At 35.8% G+C, this 16025-nt stretch overlaps 1 protein-coding gene across 1 annotated transcript; it reads right to left on the bottom strand.

Annotated features, from left to right (window-relative positions):
* Positions 1-8628: 8628 nt before the first annotated feature.
* LOC149235725 (disease resistance protein Roq1-like) lies at positions 8629-14170 on the bottom strand. Its single transcript, XM_089372183.1, has 5 exons — positions 13902-14170; positions 13163-13847; positions 11445-12561; positions 10976-11311; positions 8629-9812 (listed from the first exon to the last, which is right to left on the bottom strand). Exons 2-5 carry the CDS (start codon positions 13675-13677, stop codon positions 8781-8783), a joined length of 3000 nt encoding a protein of 999 aa, XP_089228309.1. The 5' UTR covers positions 13678-13847; positions 13902-14170; the 3' UTR covers positions 8629-8780.
* Positions 14171-16025: the final 1855 nt, after the last annotated feature.

The following is a 16025-nucleotide window of genomic DNA, read 5'->3' as shown; positions in this document are numbered from 1 at the left end:
ACTTCTCTGCCTTTGCGCTTCATCTCGGTCTTCATTGCTAGAGCTTGGTATAGAATGCCTATGATTCTGTCAGTCAGAGAGGCTCTTTAAAATTAGCTCTTGATCTCTCATCAATATTTCATTATCAATTCGTAAATGATCCATCTCAACCCTCAGTTGTTGAACTATTTCCAAAATCATAGTTGTGGGGTTTCGATGTTCTCCACCTGACTATACCCACACCTATGGTGGATGTCGGCCCAACTTATGTTGTTGGTCTTACTGGCTAAGTACACCCAACTCCTCTTCTTATTAAGCTTTCTCTATGAAAACAACATGTACATCTTGTTATTTAGGTGTCGAGTTAGATCATAGTATTGCAACTTGGCTTTGATACCACTTCTAACATCCATCAGGGTAAATACAATAATAATAATAATAATAATAATAATTAATTAATTAATTAATTACCACTGGAATGAGGTATATCTTCCTACCATTTCATAATCTAAGGTTTGAGAAACACATAACTCATTTACCAACTTACGAAACCTTGGGTGTGTGTGTTCATATTGTTATACATGAAGGCTTTGTAATAAGATATTTCACATGCACATAAAGTAACTCATTTACCAACTTACGAAACCTTGGGTGTGTGTGTTCATATTGTTATATACATAAAATCTCTGTAATAAGATATTTCACATGCACATAACTTTTATGTTATTCTTATAACTGAGCATGGGTATGATATGTATTATTGTTCTTTGGTAAAAATATTGACATGGTTTGAGTCATTAAGAAGCTTCATGCATTCTCCAGTTGGTGTCCTATATGTTTGTTCATATTCTTCCCGCATGGGGACACTTGTTCACATATCCATCATGGGCTCTGGCTACACAAGGAAGGTTATGGTAATGACCTTGTCCCTACCCCCCTCCATCTGCGTTTTTGTTCCTCCCTCTTGTTGAAGCTCCTCTGCAACAAACCCTAACCCACCTAGGGTTTTGGATGAGAATTTCTCATCTTGCTTGGATAATCTCTAATGTTATAGTGTAGGTTTCCCTTTCTTTTTTATTTACCGTGATTCATGTCAAGGGTTATCATTACACATTTTTATATCTATTCTACATTTTGTTCTTGCAAGCATTGTTACATGGACTAGTTATGATACAATAATAACCTTTATATTGGTTTTCAAGATGATGGTCTTTACACTTACGTTATTTTCTTGCATTTTTCCTTCTATTCATAGAAATATCTTCTTTTAGTACAAAGAATGCCTACCAAAATCTTTTATACAACTATATTTAACGAGTAACTTACCCCAAACATGGTTATGTCTAAACTAGGAAATATATTCATTTTTTTTTTTAAAGAAAATAATTTTTTACTTATAAAATAAACCTCTTATTCAGGAGTCAATATCGGTTTTAATTCCTTAATTCCACATAATTGAACTATATTCACCTGAAGGTTCAATGTATTTATCTATATAATTTAAACCTTTCGCGGAATTATTTTGGACATAAGACTTTTCCTCCCAACCAACGAGTTTGGCTATTACGTCCAAAAATCCCCTGAGCCTCTTGTAATTTTCCACAGTTGGAGAACATAGAAAACATTATTGCATAGAATTGAACTATATTCAACCCAAAAGTTCAGTGTATTTATCTATCTAATTTAAACTTTTCACCGAATTAATTCGAACATAAGACTTTTCCTCCCAACCAATGAGTTTGGCTATTACGTCCAAAAATCCCCCAGCCTCTTGTAATTGTCCACCCAAGAACTTTCTAACTTCCGGGTTTCCATTGGCTCTTGGCCTCGGCAACATCGTGCTCAAGATTCTCTCCCTCTCCCTGGTCCCCTCTATGGCTTCGAAAACTAAGATCTTTTCATCTCCAAGGGAGGAGGATATAACTATCCCAATTTCTTGGAAAATTAAAATATTTTCTCTTTTCAAATCTTCTCCCGTAATTCTATGATTTAACATAACATTTTCTTTTAAATGAAAACAAATAGTGAACTTTAACTTTTGGAGTTTTTTTTTTTAACTTTACATAACTCATAATTTACCAAGTCTTTGTATAGTAAAGTAAATGACAATATTTACACTATCAGAGAGGGTGTTACAAAGACTAAGATAAAACTAAAATGATTTATTATTTAAATTAAAAAATATTTAAATTAAGATAGTATTTGTATGTCCTTTTTGTTGTTTTTTTTAATATGCACACTAAATGCACATCATGAAAATAAATTCTATTACCATTTTTAAAATGACATTACACAATTGATTAGAGGTCTAAGTTAAAATATAAAGTGATTTTGGGTGAATAAATTATCTAAGTGTAAAAAAAGAAAGGTTGATTACCTAAATACATAATTATATGTGAAATTATAGTAAAAAAATTATTAGCTTAAGCTGGAAAAAGAAAAAGAAAAAGAAAAAGTAAATCATGGAAGTCAATGAAAGTAATTTGACATAGTGTAGAAGGTGAACATAATAATTTCCATCAATACTTTGGAAAAGTTTCTTTTCTTATAGATATTACACTAAAATCCCTAGACCATAATCCATTTTGTTAGGCCACTATCAAATTCTACAATCCACAAAAAGATAGTTGGAGATATAGAATCAAATTTCAGTCTAGGATAAAATTTGTAATATGAGGAAATATTTAGAGTCACTTAATACAGGTAGTAGGATTTCATGAATTATAGGATCAAATTCACTAGACAATGATCAAATTCACCAAACAATGATCAATTTCCCATATTAAATTCAACAAACCTTGATCATTTTTTTATATCATGTGATGAATTTACCAAACTAATCAAACACCTTACATCAAAATTGTTTGGTATGAGTTTGAAGTGGATTTGACTATACAACATGAAATGATTCAACTTCACCTCTTCCACTACCTATTCTAGTGAAACATGAAGGGATAGTAACTTTCTTTAAATGCTTTAACTGCCTCCCCAGTGATCATGATATGTGGCTAGAGTTGTAAGATCAAATTAGTCTAGTTAGTCAAACCATAATGTTTTATTTATTGAATACAAGTAACCATAAATATTCTTTCATCAATCACCATAATATGTAATACAACCTTTCATTAACAACAATAACAAAAATAGTATAATCATTAAACATGTTATAAATCAAGTATATCCTTTAACACCTCATTTCATATATATATTTGAAATTTATAAAAAAAAATTAATATATAATAAATATAAATATAAATGTCAGTTCACAACGTAATGAAATTTTGTATATAATATGCTAGCGATAATTAACTTAAATGTCTTTTACAATGAAATTAAATGAAATGACTAAAATTGTTTAACTTAAACATACAAACATTTATATTTTCAATAGATCAACTTTGTTCTTCATCACCTAATGTTCCATAAAATACCATATATTCATATACAACATTAAAAAATCACTTAAACATACAAATAATTCTACTTTCAATGAATCATGTCGGTCCTTGATGACCAAATGTTTCATAAATTGCCACATATTCATATACAACATTTTTTTAATGGCCACATATTCATATACAACATTAAAAAAAAAAAGAAGCAATTTGCATAAACTTATTTACATGATCTTAATACAATTTATCCATAAAAGATGGAACTCAATGTAAAAGTAGATGAAACTTAGTAAATAACCAAAAACTTTGATTAACTACTGGATATTCATCTTCATGGTTGTTATAATTGTGTTGTATCTCCTCATTGGCATAATGAGGTTTTCAAACACTAAACAACGTAAAATTAAACTTATTTACATGATCTTAATACAATTTAGCCATAAAAGATGGAATTCAACTTAAAAGGAGATGAAACGTAGTAAATAACCAAAAACTTTAATTAACTACTAGATATTCATCTTCATGGTTGTTATAATTGTGTCATATCCTCTCATTGGCATGATGTTTTCAAACACTAAACAACGTAAAAATAAACTTATTTACATGATCTTAACACAATTTAACCATAAAAGATGGAATTCAATGTAAAAAGAGATGAAACTTAGTAAATAACCAAAACCTTTAATTAACTACTCGATATTCATCTTCATAGTTATTATAATTGTATTGTATCCCCTCATTGGCATAATGATGTTTTCAAACACTAAACAACATAAAAGTCTAACCGTCAATTCCTTTGAAATTTGAAATTTGTTGATCCTCAATTTTATGAGGGTTAGGGTGACATGGTTAGAAAAAGAGAGGAACTTAGAATAAAATCACATAACTTGATGGTGTTATCATAGTTTCATAATTATTAAAAACAAATTACATAAAATCAACCATGCATGAATGCTATGTGGAAATAATTTAGTTTTAACAAATTTGTGGAACCTCTTTCTTATAAGTGATAACTTAGGAATATTATCGTATTGACATATTATCTCATAGCATGGAAACAAAATATCCATTCTGATAATTATGCCAAACCTTTACGACTTAGAAAAACTTTTGCATTAAAACTAATATGCTTTATTTTCTCTAATAGTTCTTCTTGTATGCCTTAAGAAAGTCCTCAAAACAAACCATCACAAAGAAAAGGGACCAAATCCTATTTGTGTGGATGATTCAATGATTCAACCATAAGGAGGAGGATCTTTTTTTCAAATTAATTATTTCAATATTTTTTCACCAATCTCAGTGCATTTGGATAACTAAGATTAACATAAATATATGATTGATTTTAGACTTTTGTGATCCATACTGGTTTTGATAAAATCTTTTGGATTAATCACATTATGGGTTGTTGGTCTCATGATGTGATTAATCTAAAATATTTTATCAAAATAAATATATGATATATAGTGAAACTCTTCGGCATGACATAAATATATGTAAAGAGGCTCTTGAGCATGAATGACTGAGTGTGACACTTAACCCTTGATATGAATTTACAGAGGATCATAATGTGGATGATGAAGACAAATAAAAGAGAGAGGGTGGATAGTAATTTCAACCTTAAAGTAGGAATTACGTTGGTTTTTGCATGGCATATAATCCTTCTTTAAAGACACATCCCATCCATTTCATTATTCATGCATACGTCTTTTCTTTCTTAATCTTTCTCTACAAATCCTAATTACGTTGGTTTTTGCATGGGATATAATCCTTCTTTAAGGACACACATCAAAATCCATTTCATTATTTATGTATACCTTTTTTTTTCTTCTTAATCTTTCTCTACGAAGTAGTAGTAGACATGGATGTATGAGGATTTGTTTTTTAAATATGTAATGTCAACTAGCATGAAATGCATCTCTCTCTCATATTTTTCCATATCTTATGTGAATTATGATATTTAGACACTTCAGAGCTATTTAAGATGGGATTGGTTTAATATGTTTTTAGGTAAGGTGTGTTTGTTTACTATGTTTTTGTAACTAACTACTCCAATGTTCATGATTATGTCTTAAACATAAAGTGATATGATGGTTAATCTTCCTCTTGATACTAATGACACTTGATCCATGGGTTAAAAACCAATTGATCCATGATCTCTATTTCAAGACCATAGATGTTCATTTATTGATGATTGATTGTGAAGTATTTATATGTAAACTATTTTCTTTTGCATTAGTATATTGCCACAATAGGTTGTATGGTGTTGGGTCTCCAAAATGTCATCCACTTTCATCTTCATTTCCATCTTTTTACCCTCATTCTATAACTTTGTAACTCCATAATCCTACATTTAGTAATCATTTTCATAATCATATGGATTTATTTTTATTTTCCAAGTCACTAATTTTAAGTATTTTAAGTGAATTTGTGATTAATTATTAGGAAATTAACATGTTTTCATATATATATAAAAGTGTTATGAGTTTTATGATATGGTAAGCCTACTTGAAGATTCTAGAAGGGTCCTACTTTGCCTCCTAACCACAAATTCAAATTTCAAATACCAACGGATCATTAAGCTAAGCACATTCAAAGGAGAAGAATCATGGAGGTTTTGATATGTGTCCTTATCAAAACTATGAGAGAATTTGGAGAGGATTTGTATCTTGTATTTTTAGGAGATTGGTTGAGACAAATGTGGATTTAGGAGAGATTTGAGGGATATGTATTTATTGATTAGTTATCCCTAGTTTTTGTATAAATAGGGATGCATCCTTCAAAGGAGACCATGTATCTAATGTATAACCTATCTATGTATTTATCCATCTTGTAATCTTTTGGAGCTTTTCTCCATCTTTATGAAATATAAGTTGTTGTTTTGATCTCCAAGATGTGATAGTTGTTCGATGTGCATACTGACGCATGGAGGGCCCCCCTCAACCATAGTTTGCATATCTTTGTATATATTGGTAACATATTATAGTTTTATCATTTCATTTCCTTTTAGCAAGTGTGTTTTCAATTATGCAAGTGTGAGTGTGATTTCCTTTCAGCAAGTGTGCTTTCAATTATGCAAGTGTGAGTATGATTTCCTTTCCACAAGTGTGATTTCAATTATGCAAGTGTAGTGTAATTTTCAATTCTGCAAGCGTGGTGTGATTTCCTTTATGCAAGTGTGATTTTCATTTATGCAAGCGTGGTGTGATTTCCCTTATGCAAGTGTGATTTCAATTTATTTGGTTTGGATTTAGTTTTATTTATTTTCTTAGTTTCAATTGCATTAGATTAATCTAATCTGAAAGATAAATCACCTAGCACATATAATACAGGGATACCTCATCAGTTTACGAAACCCCGGGTTGACAATTAATTATAGGGATTTAACTCGCAATTAAATCACCCAACATATGGGATGGTTCTATTCACTATTTCCCTCTTTTGAGGGTTTTAACAACATAATACATTGGTGTATCAAGGCTCCTATGAAGATCCATTATTATTATTGACCAAGATTATGAACATGTGTTCATTCATGCATTAGAGAGCTTTATATTTTGATGTTTATATCATTTTGAGGCCATGTGAACCACTAAAATGCATATAGGGCATCATTTTTAGGGCACCACTTTTAGGACACCATTTTTAGTTACATTTCTATTGATTTATTGTGGTAGTTATTGGTGAATAACCCTTTCTCCTCAACACATGAATTATATCGGCATCAACATTTTCTCGAAGCAAGAGTTTGGCATCAGAGGGAGAAACAAACTAGCCATTGTTATTAATTGATTTGGCGTCAGTGAGTAAGTGATCGTTCAAAAATTTGGGTTGTGAGTGCGCAGAGAGATTTGCAGGGAGGTCGATGGTGAAGATGTCGAATCCATAATTAGGCTTTCCTACCACAAAGAAAACCATGGTGCCCTCTAATTTTCTCTGATCGCCCATCGCCATGGCCATAAAGTGAGAAGAATTTCAGCTCAACTCGTTTTGGGGATGAGCAGAGAATGAGGGTGTGGACATCAGGACTCTGAGTCAAAAGACAGACGCCATGACATCTCGCCATTCGTACAGCTCTCAACCACACTCGCACGCTTCGGCTTTTTTTTACAAATATGTAAAAATACTAGTATATAATATTGATAAAATTTATATGATTTTTTTATAATAAAAATAAATTTATTATTAAAAAATAAACCTATAAAAAAATATTTTAATTTTACATTTAAAAAAATCAATTTTAACACTTTAAAAAAATAAATTTTTTTCTATTTTAATAAATTTTAATATAAATTTATTGAGATAACTTTTAAGATGAAACTGTATAGAAGATTTTATAAATTCCTATACATAGTTTCATCCACAAAAAAATTCTGGATATAAATAATTGTTAAAGCATACACTTTCTCAATATAAATTTACGTTAAATTAATCTAAAACCATTCAAAGAAGTTTTATAATAACACTTTATATCTTAAAAAAATGGTTAAAAAATGTTAATTTTGATATACATCTGTGTTAGATAAATTTACATTAATTTAATCTAAAACCAATTCAATTTTTTTATAAGAGCATTCTATATTTTTAAACCTTAAATAAAGTTTGCATCTCCAAATATATTATCCTTCAAATAAAGTTTGCATCTCCAAATATATTATCTTTCCTCAAAAAATTTCTCCAGAAACACATAAAACATCCGGAAATTATCTCCCTAAAACTAGTTGCAGGTGTTTGAAAACATGCAATGCATCAAGATACCGCCAATTCCTACTGGCTTTGTTCACTGAAACATTTCCCAGCTTTCATCACTGGAGACTTCTTGCCAGCCTTCTTCAATAAAGCAGCTTTCTTCCAGTTGTTGGCGCAGCTGCTCGACTACTCCCGCACCCCATTGCAGTTTGGAACATTGAGACACATTAAGATACTCCAACGAACTCAAATGCTCAACATTGGGCACCATCTGTAAATTGGAACAGCAGGCCAAGTGAAGAGTTCGGAGGCTCGTTAAGTTTCCAACATTGGGCAGCATCTCTAAATTGGAACAGCAGGCCAAGTGAAGAGTTCGGAGGCTCGTTAAGTTCCCAATCGAGTCTGGGAGCCTTTGCAGAGAATAGCACCCGGACAGGATAAGACTTTGGAGGCCCCTCAGGTTCCCAAGTGAGTTTGAGAGCCTCTGCAAAGTGAAGCACCCTTTCAAGTCGAGCCTTTCGAGGCCCGTCAGATTCCCAATCGACTCAGGGAGCGTTTGCAGGGCAGAGCACCTGCGCAAGCTAAGCCTTTGGAGGCCCCGCAGGTTCCCCACTGAGTCAGGGAGCGTCTGCAGAGCAGAGCACCGACGCAACTTAAGACTTTGGAGGCCCGTCAAGTTCCCAACTGAGTCCGGGAGCGTCTGCAGAGCGGAGCAGCAGCTCAAGTCAAGCCCCCTTGGAGGCCCGTTAGGTTGCCAACCGAGTCCGGGAGCGTTTGCAGAGTGGAGCACAGGCGCAAGTCAAGACTTCGGAGGTCTGTCAGGTTCCCAACCGAGCCCGGGAGCATCTGCAGAGCGGAGCACTTGCGCAAGTGAAGACTTCGGAGGCCTGTCAGGTTCCCAATCGAGTCAGGAAGCATCTGCAGAGAGGAGCACTGGCGCAAGTGAAGACTTGAGAGGCCCGTCAGGTTCCCAAACGAGTGCGGGAGGGTCTGCAGAGCGGAACACTGGTTTAAGTGAAGACTTTGGAGGCCCGTCAGGTTCCCAACCGAGTCCGGGAGCATCTGCAAAGCTGAGCACTCGCCCAAGGCAAGACTTTGGAGGCTCCCCAGGTTCCCAACTGAGTGTGGGAGCCTCTGCAGAGAGGAGCACCCGTGCAAGACAAGACTTTGGAGGCCTGCCAGGTTTCCAACCGAGTCCGGGAGCGTCTGCAAAGTGGAGCAGCTGAACAAATCAAGACGTTGGAGGCCTGCCAGGTTCCCAATCGAATCCGGGAGCGTCCGCAAAGCAACGCACATACCCAAATCCAGACTTCGGAGGCCCGTCAAGTTCCCAACCGAGTCTGGGAGAGTCTGCAGAGAGTAGCAACTTCCCAAATGAAGACTTTCGAGGCCCGCCAGGTTCCCAATGGAGTCCGGGAGAGTTTGCAGAGCAGAGCATTTTCGACAGTTAAGACTTTGGAGGCCTGCCAGTTTCCCAACTGATTCCGGGAGCGTCTGCAAAGCTGAACACCCAATCAAATCAAGCCTTTGGAGGCCTGTCAGTTTCTCAATTTGATCTGGCAGCAGCTTCATTTTTTCACCCCACCACAACTCAACGTGTTTCAAGGAATGCATATTAAAGAATTCATTTGGCAAAATTTCAATATCACTCATTAACAGGACAATTTTTTCCAGGTGCTTCAGCTTGCCAATGGATTTTGGAACATTTGAAAGGGGAGCCTTAATGCACAATTCCCTCAGCTGTAGAGGAGCCTGCAATGTTCACATACATTATTAAAGTGCATTTGACACTGTAAATGTCACTGTATAGGAAGACAATTTTTAAATGCAATCAATTTTTACAATGCACAATTCCCTCAACTGCAGAGGTGCTTGCAATGCTCACATACATTATCAAAGTGCATTTGACACTATAAATGTCACAGGCAGTGTGGTATAGGAAGACAATTCTTAAATGCAATCAATTTTTACAATGCACAATTCCCTCAACTGCAGAGGTGCCTGCAATGTTCACATACATTATTAAAGTGCATTTGACACTGTAAATGTCACAGGCAGTGTGGTATAGAAAGACAATTCTTAAATGCAATCAATTTTTACAATGCACAGTTCCCTCAACTGCAGAGGTGCCTGCAATGTTCACATACATTATTAAAGGGCATTTGACACTGTAAATGTCACAGGCAGTGTGGTATAGGAAGACAATTCTTAAATGCAATCAACTTTTACAATGCACAATTCCCTCAACTGCAGAGGCGCCTGCAATGTTCACATACATTATTAAAGTGCATTTGACACGGTAAATGTCACAAGCAGTGTGGTATAGGAAGACAATTCTTAAATGCAATCAAGTTTTACAATGCACAATTCCCTCAAATGCAGAGGCGCCTGCAATGTTCACATACATTATTAAAGTGCATTTGACACCGTAAATGTCACAGGCAGTGTGGTATAGGAAGACAATTCTTAAATGCAATCAATTTTTACAATGCACAATTCCCTCAACTGCAGAGGCGCCTGCAATGTTCACATACAGGTGCATTCGACACTGTAAATGTTACAGGCAGTGTGGTATAGGAAGACAATTCTTAAATGCAATCAATTTTTACAATGCACAATTCCCTCAACAGCAGAGATGCCTGCAATGTTCACATACATTATTAAAGTTCATTTGACACTGTAAATGTCACAGGCAGTGTGGTATAGAAAGACAATCCTTAAATGCAATCAATTCTTACAATGCACAATTTCCTCAACTGCAGAGGTGCCTGCAATGTTCACATACATTATTAAAGGGCATTTGACACTGTAAATGTCACAGGCAGTGTCGCATAGGAAGACAATTCTTAAATGCAATCAATTTTTACAATTTGAAGGAAAAACAGAACAGATCTGGAAAAAGTTAAGAAGAATACCTGAGATCCGCGTCGCCAGAGTGTTTTCAAAAATTCGCCCTCTATATGTAAAACTCTTAAATTGTTTGTTGGAATCCAAGAAGGTAAGTAGGAGTTGGGACAGTTCCGCCAGTAGAGATATATTAGTTGCGGTAACTGCTGGCAAGCACTGGATAGGCGATTAACAAAACAACCTTTAGCCTTAAGCAACTGCAACCCTCTCATATTACTTAACAAACGAGTCCGAGCAGGCTCCACTGGGCTTTCTAAAGATTGTTCAATTTTTTCCACATAATGTTGACGGTTATCGAAATATTCTTCAACCTCATTTCCTTCGACCATGCTAATTCCACGCACCTGAATTGTTCACTCGGAGCTGTTAGAGACAAGATTCATTCTTGCATAGTTTTACGAATTCAAAACTAGCCAGACACAATTTTGATAACATGGGGCTATTTTGGAAGTAGGTCGAAAGCTTCAAAACACTTACAGGTAATTGGCCAGAAAGCCTATGAAAAAATTTGTCAGTTAGGTTCCAAAGCCGAAGCTCACAATCAGGAGGTTCCTTTTGCGCCAGATATCTGCCCATGTCTCTAATGTGGTCATGCATTCTCAAACGGTTTTCACTGTCCACTTCCACCAAGCATCTGTTTTCCAGCTTCCAAATACCCAGCGATCCTTCCCAGCGGGATCCATTCCATATTCTAATCACTCTATCTCTGTCTTCTCCTTTGAAGAAACAGGCAATGTCTAAGAATATTTTCTTCTCCTCTTCATCAAGACCGTCATAGCTAATTTTTAGCCTGCCTTGTATATCATCAGGAAGTATGTTGGAGATTTTGCGAAATTGTGCTTCCCAATGATTTAAATCATTTTTGCCACGAAGAAGCGACCCAAGCACTTTAATAGATAATGGTAATCCAAGGCAGGAATCCAAAAACTTTTTAACCACTTTGTCAAATCCTGCAGGAGGATGACGCTGGCCGAACGCATGCGAGCAAAAGAGCTCTTTGGAGTGCTGTGGATCGAGGCCTGTTAGCCTGTAAATGGATGACTCTGGGATGTCTGAGCTTGTGAGAACATCCTTATTGCGAGATGTCACTAAAATTAAGCTACTGGTTTTAAGGACATCCTTGGCTGGTAAAAGTAATGCCTCCAACTGCTGAATATGATCCACATCATCTAAAATAATGAGACAATCAGAAGATGGGAGATACGTTTGGAGCTTTTCTTTGCCTTCATCAGTGCTCCGTATTTGTCTATCCAATTGAACTAAATCCTTCAGAAGGTAGCTCTGCAAGGTGGTTAAAGGATTTTCTCTGATATCAAATAAAAAGCAATATCGTTTGTAATTTGATCTCTGACGGTTAAAGAACTCTTTTGCTAGGGTGGTTTTGCCAACCCCACCAAGACCCACAATTCCTATAACTCTAACCTTCCCGTCTTCCTGCGGCAATGACATTATGGTTTCAAAATCTTTTAATTTTCCCTCTAAGCCTTTGGGATATTCTGACACATACAGCCTTCTTTTAACATTTTTCAGCACTGCTTCCACGACGTCGTCCAGGAGCTGTTCTAGCAGGAGAAGGTTGATACCTGGCTTCACACTAAAACCAAACATGAACAGTGGTTGAGCAACGCAGAGTCAGTTTGAAGTACAAGGGCAGAACTAAAGATCTCAAAAAAGTTACACAATAACTCAGTAAACTGAGGGAGGCATGAATGGGAAGAAGGATTTCTGAACAGTTGAGTGATATTTAATGTAGATTTTGTTTTATCTTTATCAAACAAGTAAAGCTGCATATATACATGGTCGATCTGCATCCATCAGTAGTTTAATCACATTTAATTCCCACCAGAAGACTCGCAACTAATTGAAGCCAGAAATTATGCATTTTTTGGGTCTTCCGGTTCGCAGTATTCATTATAACCGTGACAATTGAATGAATTTCATTGCCGTAGTCTAACAATTACGCTTTTTTCTCAGAAAGTTATGAAAATTCCGGTTAAATTTTGAAAAATATGACACAGATTTTTGTAAATTTAAAATAAAAATGGTTATTTTTTTACGAAATTCCAGCCCAACCCAACCAAGTGGCTATGAGTCAAGTTTCTTTCACAGTGCAGAAATGTCTCTGTATAGTGTCATCTATCTATCAATTCAACAAATTAAATACTAAGATTTACATGGAGGGGTGGTGTTCTCACCTGTTATACGTCTCTCCGTCAAAACCTTTTATTTCTGCAACATCAGAGAGAGCCTTCCTCCATTTTTCAAGTTCGTCGGAGTCGTATCGTGGTTGACCATCAACATTTTTTTTCTCTTGAAGTTCGCATAGGGCTTGAGCGTAGACTCCCTTTCCGCCCTGCGTCCACCGAAGCTCTGCAGGCTTGACACCGTAGAAAACCGGGATGATGGTGGACTTAAACTTTGACATAGAGTCCACCATCAGTACAAGCTCATCGAGGCACCATTTTGAATACGCATAGCCAGAGGAAAAAATCGCTAAATGTACAGAGGATGTCCTGATGGCGCTTTCAATTTGAGGGGTTATATTATCTCCCGCGCGCAATTCCCACTGGTCTAAAAATACCCTCAAGTCATGTTTACAAAGGCGATGGTAGAGATCGGTGGCCAACGTTTTCTTGACATCGGGGCCCCTGTGATTAATGAAAACATCAAATACATAGTCGTTGTTGTGGCTATGTGAAGAGGAAGCCATGGGATATAGAATAACGAAGGAATAAAGATTGAAGATGTGTTGCAGAGGTTGCGATGTGTTGCAGCGATTTCTGAAATTATTATTTACTTCAACAAACCCATCGTGATATATAATATATATGCCCTTTTCTTAACCAGTCAGTCGTGATAATGGATGGAAGGAACCAATACCTTAATTTGAATGGGGGCCAGTCAGTCGTGATAATGGATGGAAGGAACCAATACCTTAATTTGAATGGGGGCGTGAGAAGTTCTACGCAATTTCCTTGTGACAGTTTTTTCAACTCTGGCCACCTATCAGATATGACACATTGATTAGACATAAAGCATCTACCAGAAGGTCAGGGAGGAAATTGTTCTGAACTTCTGGTAGATGCTTTATGTCTAATCAACAGAGCAATTTCCTCACTGCATTTTCGAATCTTAGCAAGGACTAGACCCACGCATTACCTTCTGAGGAAATTGTTCTGAACTTCTGGTAGATGCTTTATGTCTAATCAATGTTATATGGTTCAGAGCAATTTCCTCACTGCATTTTCGAATCTTAGCGAGGACTAGACCCACGCATTGATTAGAGATAAAGCATTTAGAGGACCAGATTTGATTTCACTACCGATTCCTTTGGTTAGTAAAAAAATCATTTTCCAAAACAGATGGCGTCCCCCACAAGTAAGAAGTAAGAAGTGATTCCTTGGTTAGTCTCAACAAATCATTTTCCAAAATAGATGGCGTCCACCACAAGTAAGAAGTGATTCTTTGGTTAGTGTCAACAAATCATTTTCCAAAACAGATGGCGTCCACCACAAGTAAGAGCTGTGCATTTCATTCCTCTACAAAAGAGTTGGCATTTATGGATGGTAACTTCATGTTCTTGGATGCCATTATGGATGGTAACTTCATGTTCTTGGATGCCATAATGGTATCACTCGTTAGAAAAGTGGTTTTATTTTGTTTTTTAGGAGTTGTTTTTAGTGTGATTTTTTGGATTTTCTGGCGCTAGAATTTGGTGGAAAATTTTGAGGTGAAATCTTGATTTGTGTTATTTAAACTGGTTTTTTGACTATATATGGATTTAGCACCCTCAAAGACAATCTTGATTTGTGTTATTTAAACTGGTTTTTTGACTATATATGGATTTAGCACCCTCAAAGACATCTAAGGCTTTTAGATTGTGCAAGAGTTACCCATCAAACTTGTGATTTCAATAACTCCTGCCTGATTTTCTTCAACATAATATTTTTAGAACTAACCATTGAGTAAACACAATCACTCAACATAGAGAGTGTGAACATGCATTTACATTTAACCCGTGGGAACCTTTTATAACTTACTAAAAGCTCGAGTGATAAAAGGTTGGGGTGGGCTTCCCATTATTATTAATTTTCTTTTCAACAATGAGAAATCAAAGGATACATAATGACAAAACGGAGTTTGTGTTAGAAAAATTGTAAAGAGAAAAAATGAATTGAATTACTCTGAAGTCTTAACATTTCCTTAAATAATTCAAACTTCACTTCCCCAAGAGGCCTTGTAAAAATATCAGCCATATTGTCAAAGAGAAGAAATGAATTGAATTAACCTAAATTCTTAACATTTCCCTAAATAATTCAAACTTCACGTTTCCAAGAGGCTTTGTAAAAATATCAGCGATATTGTCACATGTTTTACAATATCCAATAAAATTTTATTTTCACTCGACCTTTTCTCTAACAAAGTGAAACCGAGTATCTATGTGTTTCGTGTTCTTATGAAACACTGGGTTGTTCACTAGCTTAATGGAACTCTGGTTGTCACATTTGATGATGGTCACTTCTTTATGCTCTTCTCCTGCATCATGGAGAAGCCTCCTCAACCAGATAGCTTCACATGTCACTGTGCATAATGCTTGGTACTCGGCTTCAACTAAAGATAAAGACATAGTGCTCTACTTTCTACTGCTCCATGCTATGACTCCAGATCCAATATTGAATGCATAACCTGTGATAGATCATCGATCATCCAGGTTACCTGCCCAATCAGAGTCTGAAAAACCTGTGAAAATAACATCAAATGTATCAATGTATAAAATACCATAATCACTAGTACCATGAAGATACCTCAGTACACTTTTTGCTGCTACCCAATGACTTTCAAGAGGTTTAGACATGAATTGGCTCAACACACTAACAAGTATGCTAAGTCTAGTCTAGTTGTAGTCAGATATATCAGACCACCAACTAGCTGCCTGTAGAAAGTAGCATCCACCTCCTTAGAGAAATCGTCACTACACAATTTCAGATTCTGCTGCAAAGGTACTGATGTTGTCTTACACTGCTCCATTCTAAACTTTTTGAGCAGCCCTCTAACATA

This window comes from Pinus tabuliformis, chromosome 8 (assembly GCF_031772625.1).
Source record: "Pinus tabuliformis cultivar Carrire ecotype Pingquan chromosome 8, CPIR1, whole genome shotgun sequence".
In the NCBI taxonomy this organism is placed as follows: domain Eukaryota; kingdom Viridiplantae; phylum Streptophyta; class Pinopsida; order Pinales; family Pinaceae; genus Pinus; species Pinus tabuliformis.
The sequence above is the reverse complement of the archived record's forward strand: the minus strand, read 5'-3'. Positions and strand labels throughout refer to the sequence as shown.

Coding starts and splice junctions, on each gene's coding strand:
- LOC149235725 (XM_089372183.1), bottom strand. CDS start 13,677: ATGGCTTCCTCTTCACATAGCCACAACAACGACTATGTATTTGATGTT. Junction 12,562..13,162: donor GACGGAGAGACGTATAACAG/GTGAGAACACCA, acceptor GTTTGGTTTTAG/TGTGAAGCCAGGTATCAACC. Junction 9,813..10,975: donor TCTGGCGACGCGGATCTCAG/GTATTCTTCTTA, acceptor TGAACATTGCAG/GCTCCTCTACAGCTGAGGGA.